This window comes from Sorex fumeus, unplaced genomic scaffold (genome assembly GCF_029834395.1).
Source record: "Sorex fumeus unplaced genomic scaffold, SorFum_2.1 ptg000011l, whole genome shotgun sequence".
NCBI classification, from domain to species: Eukaryota; Metazoa; Chordata; class Mammalia; order Eulipotyphla; family Soricidae; genus Sorex; species Sorex fumeus.
In genome coordinates this window covers 4,007,996-4,033,920 of record NW_026606068.1, presented here as the reverse complement: position 1 = coordinate 4,033,920, position 25,925 = coordinate 4,007,996, and the positions used below count along the sequence as shown (strand labels likewise).

Genomic DNA, 25,925 nt, shown 5'->3' with positions numbered 1-25,925 from the left:
CAATCGAACCCGGGTCGGTCGCGTGCAAGGCAAACGCCCTACCCGCTGTGCTAGTGCTCCAGCCCTTATTTTCTTTTTTGGTTGGAGGCAAGCACCTTGCTCGCTCTACTCTCTGCCCCCCCTCCCTTTTTTGGTGGGGGCCATACCCAGCAATACTCAGGGCTTACCCCTGGCTCTGCACTCAGGAATCAATCCCAGTTGTGCTCGGGGAACCATATGGGGTGCCAGGAATGAACCTGGTCCGGCCGTCTGCAAGGCTCTCCCCGCCGTGCTCTCACCCCGGCCTGGCCGCTGAGTTACTCACCTTTCCTTCTCTTGTGCTGTGACAAAGATCACACTTTCCAGCCCCCACTGGGTGCTGAGAGCCAGTGCAAGGGTCAGACCTGCAGGGACACTCAGCACAGCACACACTTGCTTCCTTGCTGCCCACCAGCCCCCGGTTCCAAGAGTTTCAAGGAGTTTGTGCCAGAGCTGGGATTAAAGGCAGACCTGTGGGGCCGAGAGGTAGCCCAAGGGGGCCGGCGCTTGCCTTGGGGCTCCCCGAGTCAGGAGTGATTCGTGAGCACAGAGCCAGGAGTCAGCTTTGCACACCGCTGGGTAGCCCAGAACAACAAGAAAAAATGGGCCCAAATTCAATCAGCTTAATAGTGACTGAATAAATAGCCGTAGTCCTACATTAAAAAAAAGAGAGAGAGAAGAGAGAGGGGCTGGAGTGATAGTACAGCGGGTAGGGCGTTTGCCTTGTACAAGACTGACCCGGGTTCGATTCCCAGCATCCCATATGGTCCCCTGAGCACCGCCAGGAGTGATTCCTGAGTGCAGAGCCAGGAGGAACCCCTGTGCATCACTGGGTGTGACCCAAAAAGCAAAAAAAAAGAAAAGAGAAATGGGCCCCACGGTTCTGAGGCGGTACTGGTGGGCCTGCGGGCTCACGGACCAGCAGGTGTGCTGGGACAGAAGGTTCGAGCACATGTCCGGGCTCCCATCCCGCCTGTCCCTGCCCGCCCCTTTTGTCCCGCGTCCAGGCGCAGTCTGCTGGTCCCTAGGAGCAGGTTCCGCCGTGTCGCCCGCGCGGACTAAGGTGTCTCCCCCTCCCCGTCCTAGATCGTGGGCATCATCACCCGGCACAACCTCACCTACGAGTTCCTGCACGCGCGCCTGCGCCAGCACTACCAGACCATGTGACAGCGCCGCTCGCCCTACTGCCGGCCCGGGAGGCACCGCGGGGACACGGGGGCCCGGGGGCGGCTCTTGGCCCCTGGGAGTTGGCACTTGTCTGCCTGTCTCGGCACGAATCATCCCCCGCCTGCTCCCCACCCACCCAGCACCCGGTGTGGCGCCGGGGCCCCGGGGAGGCCACCTCTCCGAGGGCGACCCCAGAGCACACGCCCTCCCTCGCTTTGCTGCTTTCCTCGGGAACTCAGCTGTTGCCTTAAGCCCGTCCCAGATGGCACAGGATTCTCAGTGAGGGGCCGGGGGCGGTGCGCCAGGTGCTGTGCCCTCCTGGTACCCTGGTCTCTGCGGCGTGACCCTCCTGGGACGCCCCAACAGAAGCACACGGCGCCCCAGCCCACTCGCCACCTCTGGGCAGCGGCCCCGGGCCTCCTCCAGACTCCGTCACCCACCGTCCATTGCTGACCGTTCCCACCTTCCTGCTCTCTGCCTCCCTCCAGCCGCCCAACATGAGCTTTCTGCCTCCTCTGTGACCCCAATGAAGTGAGAGCAGAGAACCCCGAGATTCAGCCGCCTTGCTGGCCACTGGGCACTGAGCACTGCGGTGGGAGAGCCTCTGGAGGGGCAGGATGAGGCCTCGGGGGTCCAGGTGCTCACTTAGCCAGGGTCCTCCCTCGAGGGGTGGGCGAGGCTCCGGCCCAAGCTCTGAGCCCAGCCGCACCCCCTGGTGTCCATCAGGGGCCCGTAATCCCCCAGGCCACTCCGGCCTCACTGCCCAGGGACCCCACGGGAGCTGCTGAGCCCCAGACAGCGCCCCTGTCGGCTCCGAGCTCTGCCCGGCGGCCTCTGGAGGCCGAGTGCGCATGCTCTGGACTCTGGTGACAGTCCTTTGCACTTAACCCGGATGTCGCCCGAGTCTAGGGACGATTGTCTTCCCCACAACTGAGGGAATTCTGTCCACATGTCTTCTGACTCCCAGAAACACCCCCGCCCCCCACACCTCCAGCGTTTGTATCCCCTTGATTAGCGTCACTTTTGATTTTTTTTTTTGTTCTATTTTTGTTTGTTTGGGGGTCACTTTCGACAATGCTCAGGGGTTACTCCTGACTCTGCACTCAGGAATCACTCCTGGCAGTGCTCAGGGGGCCCTGGGGATGCCAGGGATTGAATCTGGGTGGGCCGCGTGCCAGGCAGGCGCCCTCCCTGCTGTCCTAGGGCTCTAGCCCCACTTTTGGTTTCTAAGAGGCTGTTTCACCTTCCTGAGATGCGCTGCCCCTGTGCCGGGGGGAGAAAGCACCTTCTAGTTGTGGGAATTGCAGGAGTGGAGGGGCCGGCCAGAGTCCAGCCACCGAGACTGGGACCCGTGGCAGAAGCAGGGCCCACCCCCTCCTCGGCCTGTCCTGGCACAGCCTGTGAGTCACCAGATACTTTGTCCCCGACCCTGTATCCCAGCGACTGCAAAACACTCCATCCTGCCCCCTCAGCTGCCTGGGGCCCAGCCCCTGCCCATGGACCCTTGCCCAGCCCCCCCGGAGAGGCGAGACCCTTTCCAGCTGCCCTTCCAGATAAGCCCAAAGACGCCCGCTTCTGCCCTTGTCATAACGTCCCGCCCTGTCCGCGGGCAGCTTCTCAGCATCTCCCCCTGCCCCGGACCCCCCTGGGGGGCTGGGGTTCGGCCATTCGGGGTTGCCTGTGTCTGGGGTCCCCCGCAAGGCGAGGCTGGCCTGGCTGTGGCCTGTGTGGTCTGGGGCTCTGTTTGCTCAAGACCCAGTTGACTGGACGGTTCTGCTCAGCCTGGTGGTCCTATGATGGTTCCCAGGCTTGTCCCTGCACAGTATTAGCCGCCCCCAGGCCCGGGCGGGGTGCCCCTGTCCCCTTTGCACTGTTTGTTCAGACGGTCACATTAGTGGACGCCGCTGTGTATATACATTGTATTTTTTTTTAATTTGTAAAATTCTATTTTTATTTGAACTTTTGGAACCTGGAAAAGTTCTAGTGGCCACCCTAACATGTTAGAATAAACGGTCGCCCCCGGCCCTCCCTGCGGCTGGGGTGTTCATCTTGGCTGCGGTTCTGCGATCCTTCACTGCTCACCTCCCCCGAATACATACACCAGACACGCCGCAACCCTCAACCCCTTCTATGCGCCCCCATTCCTGGGACCCCCACTTCAGCACTGAGAAATGTGTCTCAGGTCTTGGCGGGATCACAAGGCTGCCTCCTGCACCCCCTTCCGGTCGGCACCATCTGGCTCTGTTCTGCCCCCCCTGCACTAGCCTGGGGATTTCCCTGGGTGTTTCTGGCACTGTCATGTTTGGGGTCTGGCCCGCACAGAGACCCCCCCAACCCCCCAATTGCCTGCCAAGAAACTGCGTGACACTGCCACTGGTGCCCAGCTCAAGTTTGGCCAGAAGTGTGCCCCACACACGTGTGCAGATGGCTCAGTGGAGACCTCCCCTGGCTCCCTCACCCACCTCAAGTTCCCATGTCCAGGGGCCTTTACTGCCCCGGCTCCTTCTATATGAGAACCCGGGGTGCTGGAGTGGACAGACCTCCCAGCCCTACCCGCCTGCCCTTGGCTCCCTGGCACCCAGGGCCTCATGGTGGGAGGCAGCTGCAGCTCTCCCGGCCCTGGTGGCCGCCCACTTCCAGGGCCCCTGCACTGAAGAAGCAGCTCACCCCCCCGGGTTCGAACCCGAGAGCATCTGGGCCAGGCAGAGCTCGGAGAGGCCCCGTGCCACGGTGTGGGGGCGCATCTCACGGGGATACCTGATCTCTGTCACAGCCAAGACCAGGGGGCTGCGCGGGGCCAGCGGGAAGGAGCATGGGCCTTGAGGGGCGAGTGGAATGTTCGCGGGAGGCGGGCACTGCTGGTTCCAGGAGCCCCCATCCCGCACCCCGGGACACCGAGACCTGAGCGGGGACACAGGGCTTTCTGCGCATGCGTGACGGGACTCCATGGCCGCCTCCCGCACTGCTGTGGGCCAGCTCAGTGTCCTCGGGGGAAGTTGTGGTTGCTCATTTTATGAACCTGCTCCCTGACATAACTAAGCCCCCGAGATGGGACTCTGGCCTGTCAACAACTCTGAAAGCCTGTGTTGGATCCCTGGTGTCACACACACAAATGGAGGATGAAAATCATCTATTGTGTGCAAAGAAAATTAGCTGTGAAAGGGCTGAGGGGAAGAGGTTTGAGGGTCCCATCAGTTAGCATCCCCCCATGGGATGAAACTGAGATAGATGTCCACTGTCCCCTGAGGGCCAGAGCAACCAGACCTGGCCATGCAGCTGGCCCCTTCCACCACAGAAAGGAAGGAGGGAGGGATTCGTCGAGACCTATAGAACATCTGCTCTCCGGAATCACTCCTGGCGGTGCTTGGGGAACCATACGGGGTGCAGAGAATCAAACCCAGGTCAGCGTGCAGGGCAAACCTACCTACTGTGCTATCGCTCCTGTCCAGAGCATCTGAGCCCATGAGTGAGCCCATGTCTCCCCCAAATCCCCAGGGCCTCTGGCTGGTAACTGCATTCTCTTCTGGGGCGGGATGTGGACACGGGGAAACTGCATCTGGGGGCTCGGGGCGGGGGCGCCCAGAAACTCCACAGACACGTGCGTGTGTTTCCTGCTCAGCCTCGCTGTGCTACGCTTCCAAGTCAGTCACTGCTTCTGAAAGGGAGGGAGGGAGCGAGGGAGCGAGCAGTCTGGATTCTTTCCCGGCAGGAAGAAAGCAGCCGACCCCCAGCCTGTGCTTCTGGCCTTGGTGCTGAAGTTTATTCATTTCAAATGGTTTCGAGGAGGAGCGGGTGGTGAGGGGCTGCCCTAAAGCTGAGCGCGTGGGGAGGAGAGGCGGGGGCCACAGACACCCGCGTCATCTACATTTAGCACAGAATGGGGGGGGGCGGGGCGGCGACTGCAGTTGAGTCTGTGTCCCCGCCGCCGGCTTCGTGGCGAGGAGGCATCAGGAGGTTGGAGGAGCCCCGGGGGGCGCGGAGGGAGGGTCAGGCCCGAACACCTTTGCCTCCTGGGCCGTTATCTGCGATACTACAAGAGAACAGACAGGCAGGTTGGGTTGGCATGCTTCGGGGAGCCCCTTCCTCCCGGACGCCCCAGCCTGACCACCCCGTGTGGCCTGGAATGGGTCCCGGGTTGCCGACTAGAGCCGAGGTGGAGTGCCCCCAGCTGGCACAGTTGCCTCGCCCCCACCCCTACCCCCGACCCTTTGACACGGCTGAGGGTAATGCCACCGTCACTCCCGATACTAGGGAGAGAGGTGGTGGCCGCACAGTGACAGAAATTTCCAAGGGAGAAAATGTGTGTCTGTCTGCCCAGCCCGGGCTGAGTCTCCACAGAGCCCCAGCCGCCCTCCTGCCTGCCCGTCCCGCATCCATGCCCGCGGCCTCTTACCCGGAAGCTGTTGCAGCCCAGCCCGCTCTGGGCCCCGATCCTGTCCATCCTCCCGCCGAAGCAGCTGGACCTCCGCAGGCTCCGAGGGGCCGCGAGCAGCGCCCTCAGCTTGTTCTTCAGGAGGGCCGACCTCTCAGCGGTGGTGGCGGCAGCGGCAGCGGCGGTGTCCCAGGGGCCCCGTCCAAGGGCACCCCCATCCCTCGGAGCTGGGTTGGCCTCCCCGGGCCAGGATGGCAGTTCGGGCAGGGGGTTCAGCTCGGTGCCCGCCTCCTCCGTCTGCTCTGCCAGCACCTGTGGGGGCACATCTGCCTCCCCTAGGGAGAGCTTGTCCTCTAACTGGTCCAGCAAATTCTTTAGGGAAGGAGAGCAGAGAGAGAGCCCAGGGGAGGGGGCGGCTCTCACAGGCTGGCACTAGGTCCCCCAGCCCGCGAACCCCGACCGTGTCCCCTTGGCCGGCCCTACCTTGAAGTCCATCAGGTCCGCGTTGGACACGGCGCCATGCACGGGGTTGGCGGTGCCCGGCCCCAGGAGCTGGAGCGTCAGGAAGAGGAGGCAGCCGGCGGCGACGGTGTAGAAGGAGCCCATGGTGGCGTTGCTCACGGAGGGTCTGCTGGTCCTCTCCCGCCTCCCACGCTGGCCCGGGTCCGGCTCTGCCTCCCAGCTGCCCGGCACTTCCTTTTTATAGCCCCCCGAGCTCAAGAGGGCGAAACCCTCCCCATTCTGCCACTTGCAGCGATAAAGCGGCCGAGTGAGGAGGCAGCAAAAGATGTCCTTTTAAAGTTATCAGTCCCCCGAGCTGGCCACGGCCCTTCCGCCGTGGGCAGCCCCAGCCACCCGGACCCTCGCCCAAGAGCCACATTCTTGTTGATTTGCCTCAAGAGGCTTCCACTTGAAAGGTGTGAGCGAGCGGAGAAGCGTCCGTCCTGCGTTATCTGCGCGTGCTGCGGCGGGCTCCTCGGCAGCGCACCCCGGCGGGGAAGGGAGGCATGGGGGAGGCTTGGCAGGAGCCCAGCTCCCCCTCCATCTGCACCCCCCCGCCCCCGGTTCTCCCCAGTTGGTTCTCGGGCTCAGCTGGTGTGGGCTCCAAATAAGGGAGGAGAAGGAAGTGACAGAGGCAGCTCCGACAAATTAGTCCAGATGCTCTTACGGGCTTTGCACCCTGCGGCCCCGCTCAGGGACGCGGGTGCGCCCCCCCCCCCCCCCCGCCCTCCCGGGACTCAGGTGCAGAGCCAGGGAACAGAACCAGCTGGAACCCAGGGTGGTGGAGGCCCCAGGGGTTCAACTCCTATACACACGAAGACAGACAGACACACACACACACACACATGCGCGCACACACAGGCACACACGCTGCCCTCAGGGATGGAGCTCAGTCGAGAAAATGCCTTGCATGGATGAAGCCTGGGTTCAATCCCCAGCAGCCCAGAGGTAAAGCGTGGGGACACACAGTCGCTCCTCTGCCAAGCTCCTCCTTCCGGCCCCCGCCACTCAGGGCAGGAAGTGGGTGTCTCTGCTCCCCACCTAGCTGCTGAGAGAAGCCACACCTGGGTCAGGCCCTTCGATGCCCCTTTCTCCTGGGGAAAGGCTGATGATGGGGTGGAAGCCCGAGTCTCAGTTTCCCCCGCCCCTTCCGTGTCCTCTATGCCAGGCAGGGTGCCCCACCCCGTGCCTCGATTCCCCCGACCCCCGAGAGACAGCAGAGGCACAGGCTGTGTGGGGGCGATAACCCTGAAGGTTAGGCAGCCGCTGAGCAGCGGGTGTTTTGGGGGGCGCTCATCGCTCGCGTGGGTGGAGGGAACTGTGGGCATCTGCCCTGCCACCTCCCAGGGGGCTCCAAGGAGCAGAGAACCACGGTAAAGGCGGGGTGCCTGGGTGGCGCCCTCCTCATTGCCCTGCACTCCGCCGCAGGGATTGAATCTGGGTCAGTTGCGTGCAAGGCAAACACCCTCTCCACTGTACTATATCACTCCTTACCGCCCCCAATGTTTTTTTTTTTAAAGAAATGAGGGTGTTGGCAGGGTCAGTCCCCCTCTGAAAACTGCAAGAGAGGTCGTGCTTCTCCCTGTCTCTGGGCCCGTCTGTACTCCTTGGGGCTCTGTAGAACCAGACATGCACCCACCTCTGAATTATTAGGCTGACCCCACTTTCTCTGCATCTGTGTCCCCTTACCCGGGGACCACATCTGGCAGCCTGGGTTCATGGGGTGGTGGGGGGTGGGACCCAGCATCTCATGCACTGGGCATGTGTGTCACCAATTTGAGTTGTCCCCCAGGCCTTCCTCCTCCTCCTCCTCCTCCTCCTCCCCCTCCTCCTTCTTCTTCCTTCTTTTTTCTTCTTCTTCTTCTTCTTCTTCTTCTTCTTCTTCTTCTTCTTCTTCTTCTTCTTCTCCTTCTTCTCCTTCTCCTTCTCCTTCTCCTTCTCCTTCTCCTTCTCCTTCTCCTTCTCCTTCTCCTTCTCCTTCTCCTTCTCCTTCTCCTTCTCCTTCTCCTTCTTCTTCTTCTTCTTCTTCTTCTTCTTCTTCTTCTTCTCCTTCTTCTCCTTCTCCTTCTCCTTCTCCTTCTCCTTCTCCTTCTCCTTCTCCTTCTCCTTCTCCTTCTCCTTCTCCTTCTCCTTCTTCTTCTTCTTCTTCTTCTTCTTCTTCTTCTTCTTCTTCTTCTTCTCCTTCTTCTCCTTCTCCTTCTCCTTCTCCTTCTCCTTCTCCTTCTCCTTCTTCTTCTTCTTCTTCTTCTTCTTCTTCTTCTTCTTCTTCTTCTTCTTCTCCTTCTTCTTCTTCTCTTTTTGTTTCATACAATTGTTCACAGTGATTTATTACACTCAATATTCCAACACCAACCCCACCACCACCATTAACACCTTCCCACCACCATTATTTCCTATTTTTCCAACCACCACCCAGGCCTGCCTCAATAGTAGCCCCAAAATGATTTATTTTGAATTGCTTTGAATTAATTCTCTCAAAATGATCAAAAAAGATTTCCTTAAAAGAAAGTGTGAGTGTGTGAAGATTGTTGTATCTCACCCTGGAGCCATTAAGCCCTTGTATAAGAGATTACTAACATGTTGTTGCAGGTTGAACCTTGTGTGATAATATTTTCTTAATTGCCGCCACCTCTTCTTACGAAGGACTCACCGCCTGGTTGGGTTTGGTGCCTTCTCTGCCCAGAGTTTCTTCTGACATAAAGATTCTCCCACAGTCGGGCCCAGGCCTGGCAGGACTTTAGTCTGCCTCGGGGTACGGCTGTTCCCGTCAGGTACTTGGATGCGGGATTCCATCCTGTCTCCTGTTTCTCCCTGGTCAAACCACCGGCCCTCTCTCAACTGACACCACCCAGACTGTGTACCCCTCCTTAGGCCCCCCAATTCCTGTATTCTCGGCAGTGCTACCTAATCCTTCAGTGCTAGGCAAACCATGGGCTTCTGTGAACCCAGGGACTGTCTCAGCATCTCCCTCTGCCCCCTAAGCGTGCGTGGGTATGTGGGGATTATGGGCACAGGCAATCAGGAAGGGGTCCAGGAGCACAGCAAGGCCCCTAAGCACCCCCAGGTGTAGCCCTCCGGGACTGAGCCCCACTCCAGTCCTACCCAGTGCCGGCAGCCATGGGCTCTCAGGGGAATGTTAATAGTTCCCCCTGCAGAGCCAGGATCTTTTTGTTCGTGGCCAGTGCCTAGGTGTTGCTCTGCACTCAAGGATCACTCCTAGTGGTGCTCAGGGGACCTGATGGGATGTCGGGGATTAAACCTGGATCAGCTGCTTGCAGGACCAGCTCTGTACCCGGAGTGCTAGCACTTACTTTTAAGCCTGAAAAGTAAAGTACCTGCAGTGAGTTGAGTCCTGGGTCACCTGGACAGAGGCAGGGTGAAGGGACAGATACGGGATGCAAGGTCGGATATGGGGTGCAGGGGCAGATACGAGGTGTGGGGATATATTCGGGGTGCAGGGAGTGGTTCTCGAGGAGGCCTCAGCTTTGTCGCATGTAAACCAAAGATGATTCTCACCCCAGGGTCCCGCTCTCTGCCTTTGGAGCTCTGGATCATTCAGGGGGAGTAAGAGGGGAAATGTTGAGGGGCTCTGCTCCCAGGTGGGGTACCCAGATAGCCTCTGGATTCACCCTAAGGCTCTAGGACCCCACGGATAAGAGAAGCAGGAGTTGGGGAAAAGTTTTCCCAAAGCACTTCATGTTGAAACTTTTTTCCTTTTTTTTTTTTTTTTTTTGCTTTTTGGGTCACACCCGGCAATGCATAGGGGTTACTCCTGGCTCTGTGCTCAGGAATTACCCCTGGTGGTGCTCAGGGGACCATATGGGATGCTGGGAATCGAACCCGGGTTGGCTGCGTGCAAGGCAAACACCCTACCCGCTGTGCCCCATGTTGAAAGTTTTTTCCTTTTTTTTTTTTTCTTTTTGCGTTTTAGGTCACACCCACCCGGCACTGCTCAGGGGTTACTCCTGGCTTTGCACTCAGGAATCAGTCCTGGCGGTGCTTGGGGGACCATATGGGATGCTGGTAATCGAACCCGGGTCGGCTGCGTGCAAGGCAAACTCCCTACCCGCTGTACTATTGCTCCAGCCCCATGTTGAAACTTTTTAATGAGCGCGAAGAAACAATAGGGGAAAAAAGAAAAGGAAAAAACAAATACAGTGGCACAGGATGTCAGCAAAGCATTAAAAAAGTATGAGAACGGAAGTGAGAAAACTGCCACCAAAAGGGACAGAGGTGGGCTGGGGCGATAGCACAGCAGGGAGGAGATTTGCCTTGCACGAGGCTGACCCAGGTTCGATTCCCAGCATCCCATATGGTCTCCCAAGCACCGCCAGGAGTAATTTCTGAGTGTGTGAGCCAGAAAAGCGAAACTTTTTTTAAAAACTTTTTTGGGTCACACCCCGGGATGCACAGGGGTTACCCCTGGCTTTGCACTCGGGAATTACTCCTGGCGGTACTCAGAGGACAATATGGGATACTGGGGATCAAACCGGGGTTGGCCACATGCAACCCTACCCACTGTACTATCGCTCTAACCTCAGTAGGCGAAACTCTAAATTCGATAGAAATTCAGAGCAGCAGAAGAACAGCCACCAAGAAAGACTAATTAGCTCAATATGAGATTCAGGAAACTTCTAGAAATCACTAGAAGGTGGGGAAAAGTCTGCAAAGAAATTAACAGCACACTAGAGAAGCCTAGGTTAAGAGAAACAAAATCCTGAGTCCCTGAAGAGTGAGGAGGGCACTTACCTTGCACGTGGCCAACCTGGGTTTGGCCTCCAGCATCCCATTTGGTACCTCAAGTGCCATGAGGAGTGATTCCTGAGTGCAGAGGCAGGAATAAGCCCTGAGCATCACCGGGTGTGGCTCAAAAAACAAAAAGAAGAAGAGATAGGAGGTGGAAAAGGAGAAGAATCTGGTTATTCTTAGCTCACTAAGGAATCTGATATGTCTTCTATAACAAATTAATGTATCGCCCATATTGAATGTTCTTTGTCTAGTCTGGTGATTTTTTTTACATATATAGAGATTTTTTATTACTATAATCTTTTCCTTATTAGTGCAGATACTTAAACATCATCTATAATTTATTTGCTAACATTAAGTCAATATTTTTATCTTAAAAAATAAATTCCTTTTATGATAAAACAATTTTTATTCTTTTTAATTTTAGTCACCATGGTTTACAGTACTTTTATTTGGGGGGGGAGGCACACCCGGTGGTTCCCGGGGCTTACTCTTGTCTGCACACAGGGATCACTCCTGGTGGTGCTTGGGGAACTATATGGGATGCTGGAAGTTGAACCTGGGTCAGCCAGGTTGAACCCAGTTGACCCAGTTGAACCTGGGTCAGCAAGACAAGCACCCTCTCCACTGTCCTATCGTTCTGGCCCCTGACAACACAGTTAATTGCAGGGCTTCTTGCATAAATCATTCCAGCCCCGACCTCCCACCGGAGTGTCAAGAGTGTCTGTTTTGGGCCGGAGCGATAGCATAGCGGGTAGGGCATTTGCCTTGCACGCGGCCGACCTGGGTTCGATTCCCAGCATCCCATATGGTCCCCCAAACACCGCCAGGAGTAATTCCTTAGTGCAGGAATAACCCCCGAGCATTGCTAGGTGTGACCCAAAAAGCAGAAAAAACAAGTGTCCGTTTCCCCCGCCACTGCCTCAATGCCCCATGCTCCCCTCCCCCCACCCCATGGTAGGCTTCCGACTGAAGATCAGTTCTTAGTTTCCGTTCCATTTGGGCACTGGTTTGTTAGCTTGGGGCCACACCCGGTGATACTCAGTGGTAACTGCTGGCTCTATGCTTGAGAATCACAGGTTGGGGATTGGGGATCAAACCCCAATCATTTGCAAGCAAGGCAAACGCCCTCCCGACTATGCTCTCTCTCCAGCCCCTCATTTGGGCATGTTGTCCCCCCACTATGTGTCTTTATATCTCGCAGATGAGAGATCCTGCGGAATCTGTCCCTTTTTTACTGGCTTCACTCAGTGTGGTGTTCTCCAAATCCACGCAGGTAGCAGCAAATGGCTGATTTCAATTCCACTGAAATCAAGATGACTTCATCTTTTCTTCCAGTCGGTAATATCTGACTATATATAAATATGTCAGATATATATATATCAGAACATCTGGACAAACTTGCAGGCTATCGAATATAGCCTGCCCACAGGGCAGAGTCTGGCAAACTCCCCGTGGCGTACCAAATATGCCAAATACCAGTAACAATGATGAGTCTCATTCTCCTAAAGAGCCGTGAATATAATCTCAGGGCTAGGAGGAAAGAGACGTTACTGGGGCCTGCTCGAGGCAATCGACGATTAACAGGATGATGAATGAATGAATAAATATGTACAATAGTTCGGGGTTTTTTGTTTATCCAGTCATCTCTTCTTGGACACTTGGGTCGCTTCCAGATTTTGGCCACTGTGAATAGTGCTTCAACGAACATAGGAATGCAAGCGTATTTTCTGAATAGACACTTTCATGTCTTTATAGGTCTATTCAGATTTTTATTGAAATTTTAATTCTCTACTACTTCTCAGTCTTTTTTTTTTCATCACACCTGGCGATGCACAGGGGTTACTCCTGGCTCATGCACTCAGGTATTACTCCTGGCGGTGCTCGGGGGACTATATGGGATGCTAGGAATCGAACCCGGGTCAGCCACGTGCAACGCAAACGCCTTCCCTGCTGTGCTATTGCTCCAGCCCCCCCTCAGGTTTTTTTTCTGTTTTTGGGCCATACCTGGCAGTGCTTAGGAGTTACTCCTGTCTCTGCACTCAGGAATTACTCATGGCAATGCTCTGGGACCCTATGGGGTGCCGGGGATTGAGCTCAGGTTGGTTGTGTGCAAGGCAAACGCCCCGCTGGCTGTACTATCGCTCCTACTAAATTGTATATTTGTAAGATTTATCTATTTTATAGACATTTAAAAGTATTAACATGAGTTATTCAAGCTATTTTTTAAATTTCTATTCCTGTATAAATTTTAAACGTGCTGGTGCGATAGTACATCAGGTAGGACATTTGTTTAAAAGGAGCCGGCTGACCCAGGTTTGATCCTTGGTACCCCAGAGTGATCCCTGAGTGCAGAACCAGGAGTAAGCCCCGAGGACCCCCAGGTGAGGCCCCCAAACAAAATCAAACAGTAGAGAAAAAAGCCTGCCCAAGGAGAGGCACACCCCATCAAGCCCCATGCAGCTGGGTGCACGCTTGGAGTCTGACTGACTCCAGGTCACCTCGTCCCCTGCTGTGGAATAAGAGGCAGAGAGAAAGTGACCAGGCAGGAACCTCAGGAAAGGCTCCCGAGAAAGGCCAGGCCTCTTATTAGACACCCCCAAACCAGTGGTCTTAAGGAATAAAATGCTGTAAACTCAGGTCAAAGGCTTCTCTCTGCAGGTCTGGAGAGATAGCACAGCGGGTAGGGCGTTTGCCTTGCACGCGGCCGACCTGGGTTCGATTCCCAGCATCCCATATGGTCCCCTGAGCACCGCCAGGAGTAACTCCTGAGTGCAGAGCCGGGAGTATCCCCTGTGCATCGCCGGGTGTGACTCCCCCCCCCAAAAAAGGCTTCTCTCTGGGTGAGACCAGGATTGAAGGCTGGAAGCTGAGATTTGGGGCAGGATGGGGAGTGTACCCCAATCAGAAATGCAAATGAGTCTCTCCTCTCTCTCTCTCTCACACACACATACACACATATACACACACACAGTCCAACACCCTACCCCAAACTCTGAGATATTAGCTTAGACCTTCTGGAAGCACCTCTCAGCAGAAATGGTTCTTCTACTAGAAAGTGGGCAGAGGGGCACTGGTCAGGTGTATAGTGACCCCACGTGGCTTGAACACAGCTCTCTGCCCAGCCCTGGGGAGAAAGTATGGGACTTTGAAGAGTAGGTGTGAAACAGTAGGCTGAGTTCTGGGCTTGTGGACATTTCAGAGCCGGGGACCCTTCTGGAGCCCCCAACCCTACTTGACCCACCCTTATAGCCTCGCCCATCCTCCTCCCAGCTCCACATTTGAGACTTTGGAATATTCCATCTCCCTGGGCCTCGGGTCAGCCGTGTGTCAACTGGGGATGACTAGCCTGGGCGGGGGGGGGGGGGTCTGACCCGCTGCCCGTGAAGCTCTGGACAGTTCAGGGGAGACCAGAGGGAGAGAGGAGAAGAGGGGGTGTCCCTGGCTGTGAGTGGTATTCAGAAATCCCACTGAGTTGCTTCGGGCCTTCCCGGAAACCCCATGGATTAGCAATTGTGTGGAAACGGCGATGATTGTGAATGTGAGGAGATATAACAGTCGCAAAACCAAAAGCATGTCTAATGCTGATTTTATTTGTGCTCTGAGCTCAGAATCATCTTATATAAAACAATCACAGGTAAAAATAAAAGTATGAATAAATAGAAATCCTCCTGAGAGAAGCAGGGAGACCATGAGGCACCAGCACCGCCGCGGGCAGCCACGAGTGTCCTAGGACCTCCACTCTGTGGAGAAAGTGGGGGTGACAACGTTAGTCCGGAGACCTAAGTGGGGACAGAGCCCCCTGACACCCTCCTGCCTCGCCCCCCATCCTCCTCCCAGCTCCACATTTGAGACTTTGGAATATTCCATCTCCCTGGGCCTCGGGTCAGCCGTGTGTCAACTGGGGATGACTAGCCTGGGCGGGGGGGGGGGTCTGACCCGCTGCCCGTGAAGCTCTGGACAGTTCAGGGGAGACCAGAGGGAGAGAGGAGAAGAGGGGGTGTCCCTGGCTGTGAGTGGTATTCAGAAATCCCAAGTTCCCCGAGAGAGAGGTCCTGACAGCTGTCCACATGGCCTTTCCCCAGGAGGGGCGTCCCCGGGGACAGTGGCCCTGAGGGGAGGGGCCGGGGAAGGTGCTCACGCTTGCAGCCCAGGCTGGTGTTGGATCCGATCCGATCCATCCTCCGTCCGAAGCAGTCCGTGCGCCTGGTGCTCATCTCCTGGCGGGTCTGCACGGCCTGCGGTCTGGTCACGGGGTGGGCGCCCAGGCCTGTGCGCTGGGCCTCTATGGGGGCCATCTCCTGGCGGGTCATCACGGCCTGCGGTCTGGTCACGGGGTGGGCCACCATGCCTGTGCGCTGGGCCTCTATGGGGGCCATCTCCTGGCGGATCATCACGGCCTGTGGTCTGGTCACGGGGTGGGCGACCATGCCTGTGTGATGGGCCTCCATGGGGGCCAAGTCATACTTCTCCAGCGGCTTCATTTTCTGCAGGAACCGCATCATTTCCTGCAATGGGGTGGGTGGGTTCTCAGGGGAACGCCCAGCCTGGGGTTCCCTGGGGTCCTGCAACCCCCCATCTCCCGCTCCCTGCAGGGACAACCCAGGAGAGCTGCCTGCTTCTGCAGTGCCCACCTGATAGCGCTTGTCCTCCGGGGACAGCTCAGTGTCCGGCATGGGGTGACACCAGCCTCCCAGCGGCGACAGGAACAGGAACAGAAGGAGCAGGAGCGTCCGAGGCAGCGCGGTCGGGCTGTCCATGGCACTGGAGGGGCGGGTGAAGGTCACTGCCGTTGTGCGTCTCTGTCCCGTCGGACCACGGCCACTCGAGGACTTGCTTCTGGACCCGTGGGCTCCCCTGGCCCTTTATGCGGAGCCGCTGGACCGCCTGAGGGGTTATCTCTGATTTATCTGCCGCATTCCGGCCCGCTGAGCTCAGGGCGGGGTGGGGGGGGGGGTGGGGGGGGGGTGGGGGAGGGAATGCGGCCCTCCTGGCGGCCGGGTGGAGGCTGCGGAGAGCATAAAGCCTTGTATAGAAACGAACCCGTGGGGCGGGACATCCCTCCACCGGCCCCCCGGCTCCCGCTTCCTCTGTTCCCGGCACAATCCAGGGGGCCTTCTCGGGGAGCTTTCCCTTCCCTCCCCACCCCCACCCCCAACCGTTCTTGGAGAGGCTAGGACGACTCCTGCATTTTGTGTCAAGTGCAGGACGCGCTGGTGACTCAGCTCAGCTCCAGCAGCGAACACCCGACTCCCTCGCTCCCTCTCTCTCCGTTCCTCCCCCGCCGGCCAGTGGCTGGGTCCTTGCTGGAGTGCGCGCAGCCCCGGCCCCTGCCTGACCGCTGTCCATGGTTCTGACAGTGCCCAACAAATTCTCCATCAGCCTTGGGTCCCCCTGCACTCTGGTCCCTGCAGAAAGACCAGCATGAGTGAGCCAGGAAAGGGCCCCCCCAGGCCTCCTCCACCCCCCCTTCTCAGAGGCTCCTGCCCCCATGTCACCTGACGGGAGGCTGGGAATGACAAGGAACTTCTGGAATGCCCACCCCTCTTCCCTCCCTTACAGGGTAGAACTGATCTAGCTGGAATTTCGAGAGGCAAGTCCCAGAGATGAAGTCATAGGGGAATGTCTTCTGTCATTCTCTCCCTTAGGAAGTCAACAAGTGATGGGAAACAGATGGGGGTGTGTGTGTGGGGGGGTAAGATGCTGATCTCGTCAGAGGGAGGGAGAAGAGTGATCGCAATCCCTGACCTCCCTCTACCCACCACCCCTCACGGCAAACACGGCCCCTAAGAAAAATGATGCTGGAGAGAGGCACAGCCCCACCCCTGCTGAAACATGTTTTACCGTATTCCCATCTCTTCCAGGTACATTGTGCTAGTAAGCGCTGACACTACAGGTGGCCCAGGAGGGGACATGTGTCCCAGAGGAGGAGAAAGGGGCACCAGACGCTGACACTGTGTTTCAGAAATCACATTGAGGGGACTAGAGAGTACAGGGGTAGGGTGCTTGCCTTGCACATGGCCGACCTGGGTTCAATCCCCGGCCTCCTATGGGGTCCCCTGAGCCCACCCCTGAGCACAGAGCCAGGAGTGGGTTCTGAGCACCCAAAATAAAAGATAACACTGAGGCTGGGGGACACCAACGCTTGCTTGCCCGAGGTCCTGCAGCTGTCCTTGGCTTGATCCTGGCACAACATGTGGTCCCCTGAGCAGCACCATGGCTCACTTTTGAGCAGAGAACCAGGGATTCCCCACCCCGCCTCGAACACTGCCAGGCATGGCCCCTTGAAAAACATAGCATGGGGGACTGGAGAGGCGGGACAGGGGTTGAGGCGCTTGCCTGGCACACAGCCCACCTCTGTCTGATCCCAGCATGCGTGGTCCCCTGAACAACACCAGGAGTGACCCTCAGGAACAGAGGCAAGGGACCGGAGTGATAGGACAGCAGGGAGGGTGTTTGCCTTGCACGCTGCTGACCCAGATTCAGTTCCCGCCATCCCATATGGTCCCCCCAGCACCACCAGGAGTAATTCCTGAGTGCAGAGCCAGGAGTGACCCTGGACGCCAGGTATAGCACCCCTCCCCACACCAAAGAAAGAACAAAGACAAGAGTGGCCCCCAGTAACACTGGGTGTGCCCCTTAAAAATGGCAGTGGGCCAGGGAAATGATTCAAAGAACTGAGCACGTGCTTTGTATGTAGGAGCCCCGGGTGGAACCCCCAACACTTCATGGTTCCTGAGCATCACCAGGTGTGGCCCCCAAATAAAAGTAGCACTGTGTCAGGAAAATGGCCAAAGAGCTGGAGTTCATTTTGTACTTTTAGGGATTTCTGGGTTTGGTCCCTGACACCACACAGTTCAGGGACCGTGTTTCCTGAGCACTGTCTGATGTGGCCCAAAAGTATCCTTTAAAGTGAGTGGGAAGGGGCTGGAGTGATAATCCAGTGGGGAGGGCATTTGCTTGCATGCAACTGACCCAGGTTCAATCCCCAACATCCCCTGTGGTCCCCCGAGGACCGCCAGGAGTAATTCCTGAATGCAGAGCTAGGAGTAAGCCCTGAGCATCGCCGGGTGTGACCCAAAAAGCAAAAAATTTAAAAAAATAAATAAATAATAAAATTTAAAAGTGAGTGGGGGAAGTGTTAACGCAATACCAACTTCAGGTGCCAAATGAGAAAACACTATGCTTGATCCTTCTCTCTCAGAAGGCTGAAGAGTTGGCCAACTATCTCACGGTCACACGTTAGGCTGGCAGGAAAGCCTCGACCCCAGCTCAGAGAAGTCAGATTCTGGACCTCACGGCCCTCATCATCCCCCCGGGGATTGCACCTTGCATCGGATTTCTGTTAATGAGAAATGAATAGTCTCTGTGGAGGAGAGCAGGGAGCTGGCGGGTTGGGGGCGGGAGGCTGAGCGGACTAAGCGCAGTGGAGATGGGGGCAGGGCTTGGAAGATGCTGGCCGGGGCAGGTCAGGGACGGTGAGAAGACTTGAGGGACACACAGGAAGATCCAAGAGTCAGCATCAGCAGCATCTGTGAGACGTTTAATCCAGACACCCAGACACGCTGAGCGGGAGAGTGCCGCTGCCCCAGCTGCTGGCGTGGAGGGGGGAGGGGAGAGAGGGAGGAACCCCCACCATGCCTGCCAGGGCCACTCTGAGCCCAAACCCTGCCAGGCCCTTCTGAGGCGTGGGCTCTGTCCCTGCGAGGACATAGGGGGATATAGCAACTGGAGGGCCCAGGGTCTAAGGGAGCACGAACTAGAGTTGCTCTTCACCAACGGAGAGTTTCTCCTGGGGACAGTCCTGGCACAGGAAGCTGCACCTCTCAGAGCAGGAGGGAGGGGTGTGGGGAGGGGGCAGAAGTGGAAACGGGAATTGTGAGAAGAGAAGGGAGCCTGGGAGACAGAGGGGACTGAGGGGGGCATAGGGGACGGAGGGAGGCAGTGACCATTGAATACCGGCTGTGGCTAGTTTGGGGCAGGCACATTTCGCGGTGCTCAGGGCACATTCCTGGTTCTGCACTCAGGGTTCCCTCCTGGCCAGCTCAGGGGACCCTATGGGATGGCGGGTATCCAGTCTGGGTCAGCCGTGAGCAAGGCCAGTGCCCTCCCCGCTGTCCTGTGCCCCCACCCCGCATTACTTAGTCATATCCCCCAAAGATGCCGCGTCCTCGCTGCCCGAGGGTCGCTCCTGTGGGAGTGAAGGAGTGGCAGCTGCATTCATGGACAGCTTGGGAGGGAGGAGACTACCGGGCTCTGGGGACACTGTGCTGGGCTCTGGGGACACTGTGTATGTGTGTGCAGGGCCCCTTGTGGCCCCCTGCCATGAAGGGGTCTGAAACAGGCTCAGACCCTCATCACAGGTGGGAATTAGTCTGAGCCTTCCCCTCCCCCCCTGGTGGGGTTCCCGTGTCCAGTGTCCAGCTCTGCTGCCCGAGGGTCACACGCCTGAGCTGCCGTGGCCGCCCCTGTGCCGAGCGAGGTGCCCGCATGTCTTCACTGCGGTACCTCCTAGGGGCCTTCCTGGTGGTCCACACGCCCCTGCTGGTGTCAGAAGTCACACTCGAATGGCCAGGAGTCCTGGACAGTAAACCTGTGGGCAGCTGACTCGGTTCACGAGGTTGCCCTAGGGGTCCAAGTCACACCCTTGCTTTTCTGTTATCGTCATTGTTTGGGGGTCACACCCGGCAGTGCAGGTTCTTACTCTAGACGCTGTGCTCCGGAATCACTCCTAGCAGGGCTCAGGGGACCCCTTGGGGTGCCGGGGACCGAACCCAGGTCAGTTGCATGCAAGGCAAACGCCCTCTCCATTGTGCTATCTCTCCAGCCCCTGACATTTAAGACCTTGAGCCACACACTCTCACCCCTAATCTGTTTTTTTTTCAATTTTTATTAGTGAGACACCATGAGGTACAGTTGTAGACTTACAAATTTTGTGCTTGGGTTTCAATTATACAATGATCAAATACCCATCCCTCCACCAGTGCCCATTTCCCACCACCATGGATCCTGGTATCCCTCCCACCCCCCATCCCTCCCATCCCACCCTTCCTCTGTGGCAGGGCATTCCCTTTTGTTCTCGCTCTCTCCTGTTGGGTGTTGTGGTTTGCAAAAAAGGCAATGGGTGACAATCATGTTTGGTCTATAGTCTCCTTTCAGCATGCTTCTCCCGTCCTGGGAGGATCCTCCCAACACCCTTTATTTGGTGCTAATCTGTGTTGTTTTAAGACACAGTTTGTTGTCACTTGTTTTAGCCACAATGGGAGACTCATGGTCTGTGAGGGGCCTGGGGCCAGCGCCAGGAAACCCTCAGCAGAGCCTAGAGTTGCTTCTCAGGACGACCCTGAACACGAGGTACCAGCCACAGGGCAAGAAGGAAGCACCTAGATTCCCTCTGCACTCTTCCTCCATCTACTCTGGGGTCCTGTGAACTGGAGGCCTGACCCTGAAGCCAGCCTCGGCTCAGTGCCACATGGTCTGTGACCTCAGCCAGGTTACTTCACCTCCACCTGGGTTTCCTCCTGTCGGCCCCGGGGCTGGCTTCAAGTAACCAAGAGATTCGGGTTCCACTAACCGGGAAAGTCCAGTTCCTCTGCCACTGACCGCCGTACCGGGTCCATCCACTGATGGAGACAAGAGGACAGAGAGAAGGTCCTCTCACCTCCCCTCTGCACTCACACGCAGCTCTCAGGCCTGACAGCGCACCCATGCCCTCCTTGTGAGTCTCCCGGCCTCACCTGGGCTTCACGAGCAGAGGGCAGAAAGGAAGTGAGAATTAAGTTGCAGCGAGTGCTGGGCCCTGGGGACGAGCCCCGGGGTGGACTTCTCAGTGGGATGTGCTACAAACCAGTGGACGCTGGGATGGTCAGTAAGTGCCCGGTGGACTGTGCACCCTCAGTGCCTCTGCCCAGTTGCTTTTCAGGATAAGAGGAACTGACTTCCACAGTCTGCACCCAAAGGTGCTCTCTGCCTTCCTTTTGAGTCTGGCTCTTTATCTCCTCGGGGCCACTTTCAGGGCTGACTCATAACCAAGTGCTCTGCCTCAGGGCAGAAACAGCTGTGGACCAGACTCCCCTCCTGGGGTGGCCCATGTGCAAGTTTTGGTTTGGTTTGGGGGCCAGAGCTGGTGATGCTCAGGGGCTGAGCCTGCCTCTGCACTCAGGAATCACTCCTGGCGGGTTTGGGGGTCCCTATGGGATGCCGGGATTGAACTGAGTCTGGCCTCACGCTAGGCAAGCGCCCTCCCTACTGTGCTCTCTCTCTGATCCCTGGCCTGCGATGTTGAAGGGGTCTGCCACAATGGTGGCCACAGTGGGCGCTGTGGGGGCACTTCAGGGAGTGGGTGCTAGGTATGGCTTGAAAGGTATGAGCCCGGTGCAGAGGGGTGGGGAGGAGAGCGGGCGGGGCTCATCAACCCCCTTCTCCTGGCTCAGCCCATAGGGGCTGGTCAGTTCTGGAGATAGTGACGGTCGATTCTGTGTGAGACTCTGCGTGCTGGTGGTCACTGTCTTCCCTGTATCCTTTCTGGGGCTTCTTCCGGTCCCCAGTCAAAGGCTCTCGGACCGGACCCCACGGGGACAGGTCTCTGCACGTGCATTCAGACCACCTCCCTTGGTTCTCGGCAGAGCAAAGAAAATTCTGCAAAGTGAAGGTTTGGAGGGTCAGGTCACGCAGGGTCAGGCCATGCAGGGCCACTGGTCAGCAGCGGGGTTTTCTGCCCTGCAGCCCTGGGCAACCCCCAGGCCGCTTCCTTCTCTGGCCTGATTCTGGGCCCCCTCGAGGGAGGGAACAAGGCAGCAGGGCCTGGCTGGGGTAGGGGCAAGTCTGTCCTGCTTCTGCCCCTGTGGGTGCTACCCCATCTGAGACTGTCCCCCATGTGCTGAGCGAAGACCCTGATGAGATGCTCCCGGCGCAGAGCAGGAGATTCAGCTGTTAGCAGAGGCACGAGGCCCCGAGCCAGCTCCCAGCTGCCTCTAGTTTCTCACCTGTGGCCCCTTTGCCTAGGGCCCAAGAGCCAGAAAGGATCCACGAATCATCTAGAGGCTTCTGGAACCTTCTCAGCACCACCGTAAGCTAGCAGCCGGTGCATGTATTGAGGTAAGATGTAGTTTTTGTTTGGTGATGCTCAGGCCTTACTCCTGGCTCTGCACTCCGGGATCACTCCTGGCAGTGCTCAGGAGACCATAGGGGTGCTGGGGCTCGAATCCTGGTCGGCCATGTGCAAGGTCAGGGCCCTCCCTGCTGTGGTAGGGCTCCGGCCCCTGTTGAGGTCCTTTGAGAGGCAGGCTGAGTATGTAGATCTTTTGAGCGGGGGAATCCCAAGCAGTGCTTGGAGGGCCCAGGGGCCACTCCTAGAGATTCTCGGTTCAAGGTGAGGGCCAGAGGGTGTGGTGTTAGCAGTGCCCGGGGACCTGCAGGCTGCACACGGTGCCATTCAGGTGACAATGTGGCCTCAAACTTGTCTGGGCCACGTGCAAGGCAAGTGCCTTCACCCCTGCCGGGCCCTTGGGTCCTGGCCCTGAGTACTGATCTCGCCCCTGAAGAGCAGCTCCAGGCCGGTGGTTAGCAGGGAGAAAGGCCTGCACCAGGGACCCCGGAATCAAATAGTTTGAGCCCCACTTTCCCGGGTCAACCTCACCAGCAAGACCTAAGCGTCAGAGTGCAGAGGTGGGGCTGCCTGTGTGCTGGAAGTTGTCGTCTGTGTGTCTGTCTGTCTGCCTGTCTGCCTGTCTCCCTTGCTCACTCCCCTCTCCCCCTCCCTTCCTCCATCCCTTCTTCATCCGTTGCTAGACCCTCAAGAAGGGACACACCCCCTCCAGGATACTCAGCATCCTTTTGACCCCAGGCTGCCATCCCTGGTCATCTCTGTGTGGGGACTCGCAGCCCAGTTTCAATAGGATGGGCCAATAGGATGCGGAACTTTTTGAATCACTACCCGCCTCCCTGCCAAGTCAGGTCTGTCTGAGGTTCCTGTTATGCGAGTCCGTCGATCTGGCCCCCTCTTTGGGGCCTAGGCCAGTTGAAGTTCTCTCTCTCCACCCCCAAGCTGCCTCACTGACCCAGGCCCCCCAAAACCATCTGCCTCTGCTTAGAGACAGCTAGAGGCCGAGAGCCAGGGTCAGGTCAGTGGAGCTGGGCCAGGTCCTGCAAGGGCCCAGATTTCAGTTTCCCCCTGCTGAGGGGGGCTGCACTCGGACGCTGAGACAGAAATCTCCCGGTCACCGCCATCAGAACTGGAGGGAAACAGAAGCCCGGATTTCTGTTTTTTTTGTGTGTGTGTGTGTGTGTTTTTTTTTTTTGCGGGGGGGGGGTGTGGTGTGTCATACCCGGTGATACAGAGGGGTTACTCCTGGCTCTGCACTCAGGAATTACTCCTGGCGTTGCTCGAGGACCATATGGGATGCTGGTGGGGGGAGGCAGGAAGGATGGAAGAAGCCCGAACCCACTCCCCTGAGGCTCATGGGAAGGCGGGGTCTCCCGCAGCCCCTTTGCCTGCTGTTTGGCCCAGGAAGCAGCTGAGACCTGCCTCATGAGCTCGCCCTGACCACAGGTGTAGCTGGGTCCCTGCACCATCTCACACCTAAGCTGAGCCAAGGGTCTGGTCCTCGCACCCTCTCCCGCCTAAGCTGAGCTGGGGGGTCCCCGCACCCTCTCCCATCTAAGCTGCAGCTTCCCTGAGCAGGCATCAGGGAACTGGGCAGGGGTGTCTCTGCCCAGTTGACTTCCCTAGGGTCACTGTGCAGAGCCGGGAGTAACCCCTGTGCATCACCAGGTGTGATCCAAAAAAAACTGGGGTCCAGTTGGCTGTGCCCCGTGACCCTGTGACCCCAGGGAAGTCAGTCTTCACCTCCCCCCAGGCCCCTCTTAATTCTGGTGGGGATGGTGGTGGTCGGGGGGGGGAGAGCTGACCAGGACAGGCCTGAGTGGTTTCCCAACCTCCCGAGTGCTGTTCCTGGTCATTTCTGTGTGGGGACTCGCAGCCCAGTTTCACTGAGCGATCGGGGACCGTGAAGGGTGGTCCAGTACTGAGCCCCGCAGGCACCAGACAGACCCCAGCCACTAATGACAGGGAATGGCACCGTGGCCACTGGGTCCCAGCATCACGTCCCTATGTCCATCCTTCAGCATGCCCAAACCTGAAATGCTGTAGTAAACAGCACAGAACACTCGGGCACACAGGTATCCCACGCCAGGTCACTCGGGGCTACATCGCAGGTGAGTCCCCAAGCTTCTGTGCTCAGCTCCTGGCGTGAACTGGAAGGGCGGTCCTGTGGCCTGTCTCACCAGGGTCCCCGAAGGCACGGGCATCTCACCTGCCTCCCTCCACCCCCTCTGGCTGGCCTTTGGGGAGCCAGGGGACAGGAGCACCTGACCTGTGTCCAGTCCCATCCAGGCCGGAATGGCCCACAGCTGCCCTGACAGGGTGAGGGATAGCAGATGCTGTTTTCCTGCTCACAGCTGCCTGCAGTCTGGGCTTCACTTCATTCGTTCACTCAGCAAGCATCTCTGGAATGCCCACGCTCTCCTTGGGGCGAGGCTGCAGCCTCGGTGGGGGAGGCCAACTCTGGAGCTTCCGTTAGGGATGGGGCTCCTGGCCCCCAGACCGAGCGTCTCGGGCACTGAGCGTGCGAGCAGGTGCTCGGGAGGGGAACAGAGAGGAATGGTAGAGTGAGGAATGTCAGGGCTGGGGAGACACCACCTGGGACAGCAGGTGAGGCACTGGGCCTGCACGTGGCCGACCCAGGTTCGACCCCCGGCATCCCGTTTGGTCCCCTGAGCACTGCCAGGCGTGATTCCTGGGTGCAGAGCCAGGAGTGAGACCTGAGCATTGCCAGTTATGACCCAGCATCTTCCCCTCAGCAAGTAAAATGATACAGGTAGTTCTTGTCAGGGAAGGGATCTGGGCACAGAAACCCAAGGAGGTAAGGAAAATGCTAGAAAGATACTTCGGGAAAACACCCAGCTGTGTGTCTGTGTCCAAGGGGGCCTGGAGCCTGCCCTCAGCTCTGGCTGACTTAGACGGTGGGGGGGGGGATGTGTTCAGGGCTGCGGGGGCTGGAGCTGACGAGCTTGTCCCCACACACCCCACACCTGTCCTGACCTTGCCCACTTCCTCTCCTCATCCTCAGGTACCTGGCTCCCGGCCCCAGGTCCTGATTCCCAGCTGCTAAATTTTCTCTGAGGGGAAGGTAGGGATCCCCGGGGTGCTCAGGGGGCCACGCAGGGCTGGGGATCGAACTTGGACCCAGTGTGTGCTCCAACCCGGCTTATGCACCAGCCCTTTATGCTCTCCCAGCCTCTAGACTCTCATCACCCAGCCCCCCTCCCCTCATCCCCTGGGAGGACAAAAGGCCTCCTTTAGTTGGGGTTTTGGTCTATACCTGGCAGTGCTCAGGGCTTGCTCGTGGCTCTGTGTCCGGAGACACTTCTGGCAGGGCTTGGGAGACCGAGCGAGAAGCTGAGGATCGAACCCGGGTTGGCCACATGCAAGGCAAATGCCCTCCCCACTGTGCTATCACCCTGGCCCCAAGAGGCTTCTTACGGCTTCGCCTTCAGAACTTCTTGTGTTCTCTTTTGTTCTTTATTTTTCAATGTCTCCAGAGCACTTTGGGGATATTTAATTCTCTGTTAAAATCACCAGCATAGGGGCTAGAGCAATAGTACAGCGGGTAGAGCGTTTGCCTTGCACGCGGCTGACCCAGGTTCGATTTCCCATAGGGTCCCCTGAGTACCACCAGGAGTAATTCCTGAGTGCAGAGGCAGGAGTAACCCCTAAGCATCGCCAGATGTGACCCAAAAAGCCAAAAAAAAAAAAGTCACCAGCATAGGCATCAGCAAGAGTACCTTTACGCTAAGGTGAATTACACTGCCAGGAGCTTTCGCCAAATACATGTCTCCCCAGCACTCCCCTCTGGGGGCTCTGTATCCCACCTGGGAGTGGGGGTCATCTCCCCTGAACCTTCCAGCATCTTCCCCCCCTGAACCTCAGAGCTACCATGTTGTCCTTCTTTAGGGTTTGAGTGACCTTCACTTTTGGGTTTCTCTCTCTCTCTCTCTCTCCCTCTCTCTCATCACATTCTTCACCAGTGAACACATACAAACTTGTCTCTCTCTTGGCATG

At 57.6% G+C, this 25,925-nt stretch overlaps 4 protein-coding genes across 4 annotated transcripts in view; 1 reads left to right on the top strand and 3 right to left on the bottom strand.

Moving 5' to 3' along the window:
• Window positions 1–1,313, top strand: part of CLCN6 (chloride voltage-gated channel 6) — a 29,260-nt gene extending 27,947 nt beyond the window's left edge. The window contains exon 23 of the mRNA XM_056110938.1: window positions 1,105–1,313. Coding sequence (XP_055966913.1) covers window positions 1,105–1,185 — 81 coding nt within the window. The 3' untranslated portion in view covers window positions 1,186–1,313. The remainder of the gene's footprint in view (window positions 1–1,104) is intronic.
• The window catches only part of KIAA2013 (KIAA2013 ortholog), a 285,226-nt gene that overhangs the window by 221,444 nt on the left and 37,857 nt on the right, over window positions 1–25,925 (bottom strand). The gene's annotated exons all lie outside the window — the stretch shown is intronic.
• LOC130020341 (natriuretic peptides A-like) lies at window positions 4,930–6,520 on the bottom strand. The gene is made up of 3 exons (XM_056110950.1): window positions 6,041–6,520; window positions 5,579–5,929; window positions 4,930–5,215 (listed from the first exon to the last, which is right to left on the bottom strand). The coding sequence occupies exons 1-3, from the start codon at window positions 6,161–6,163 to the stop codon at window positions 5,204–5,206; spliced, it is 486 nt and encodes a 161-aa protein (XP_055966925.1). The 5' UTR covers window positions 6,164–6,520; the 3' UTR covers window positions 4,930–5,203.
• On the bottom strand, window positions 14,378–15,564 carry LOC130020340 (natriuretic peptides B-like). Its single transcript, XM_056110949.1, has 3 exons — window positions 15,439–15,564; window positions 14,946–15,312; window positions 14,378–14,547 (listed from the first exon to the last, which is right to left on the bottom strand). The coding sequence occupies exons 1-3, from the start codon at window positions 15,562–15,564 to the stop codon at window positions 14,534–14,536; spliced, it is 507 nt and encodes a 168-aa protein (XP_055966924.1). The 3' UTR covers window positions 14,378–14,533.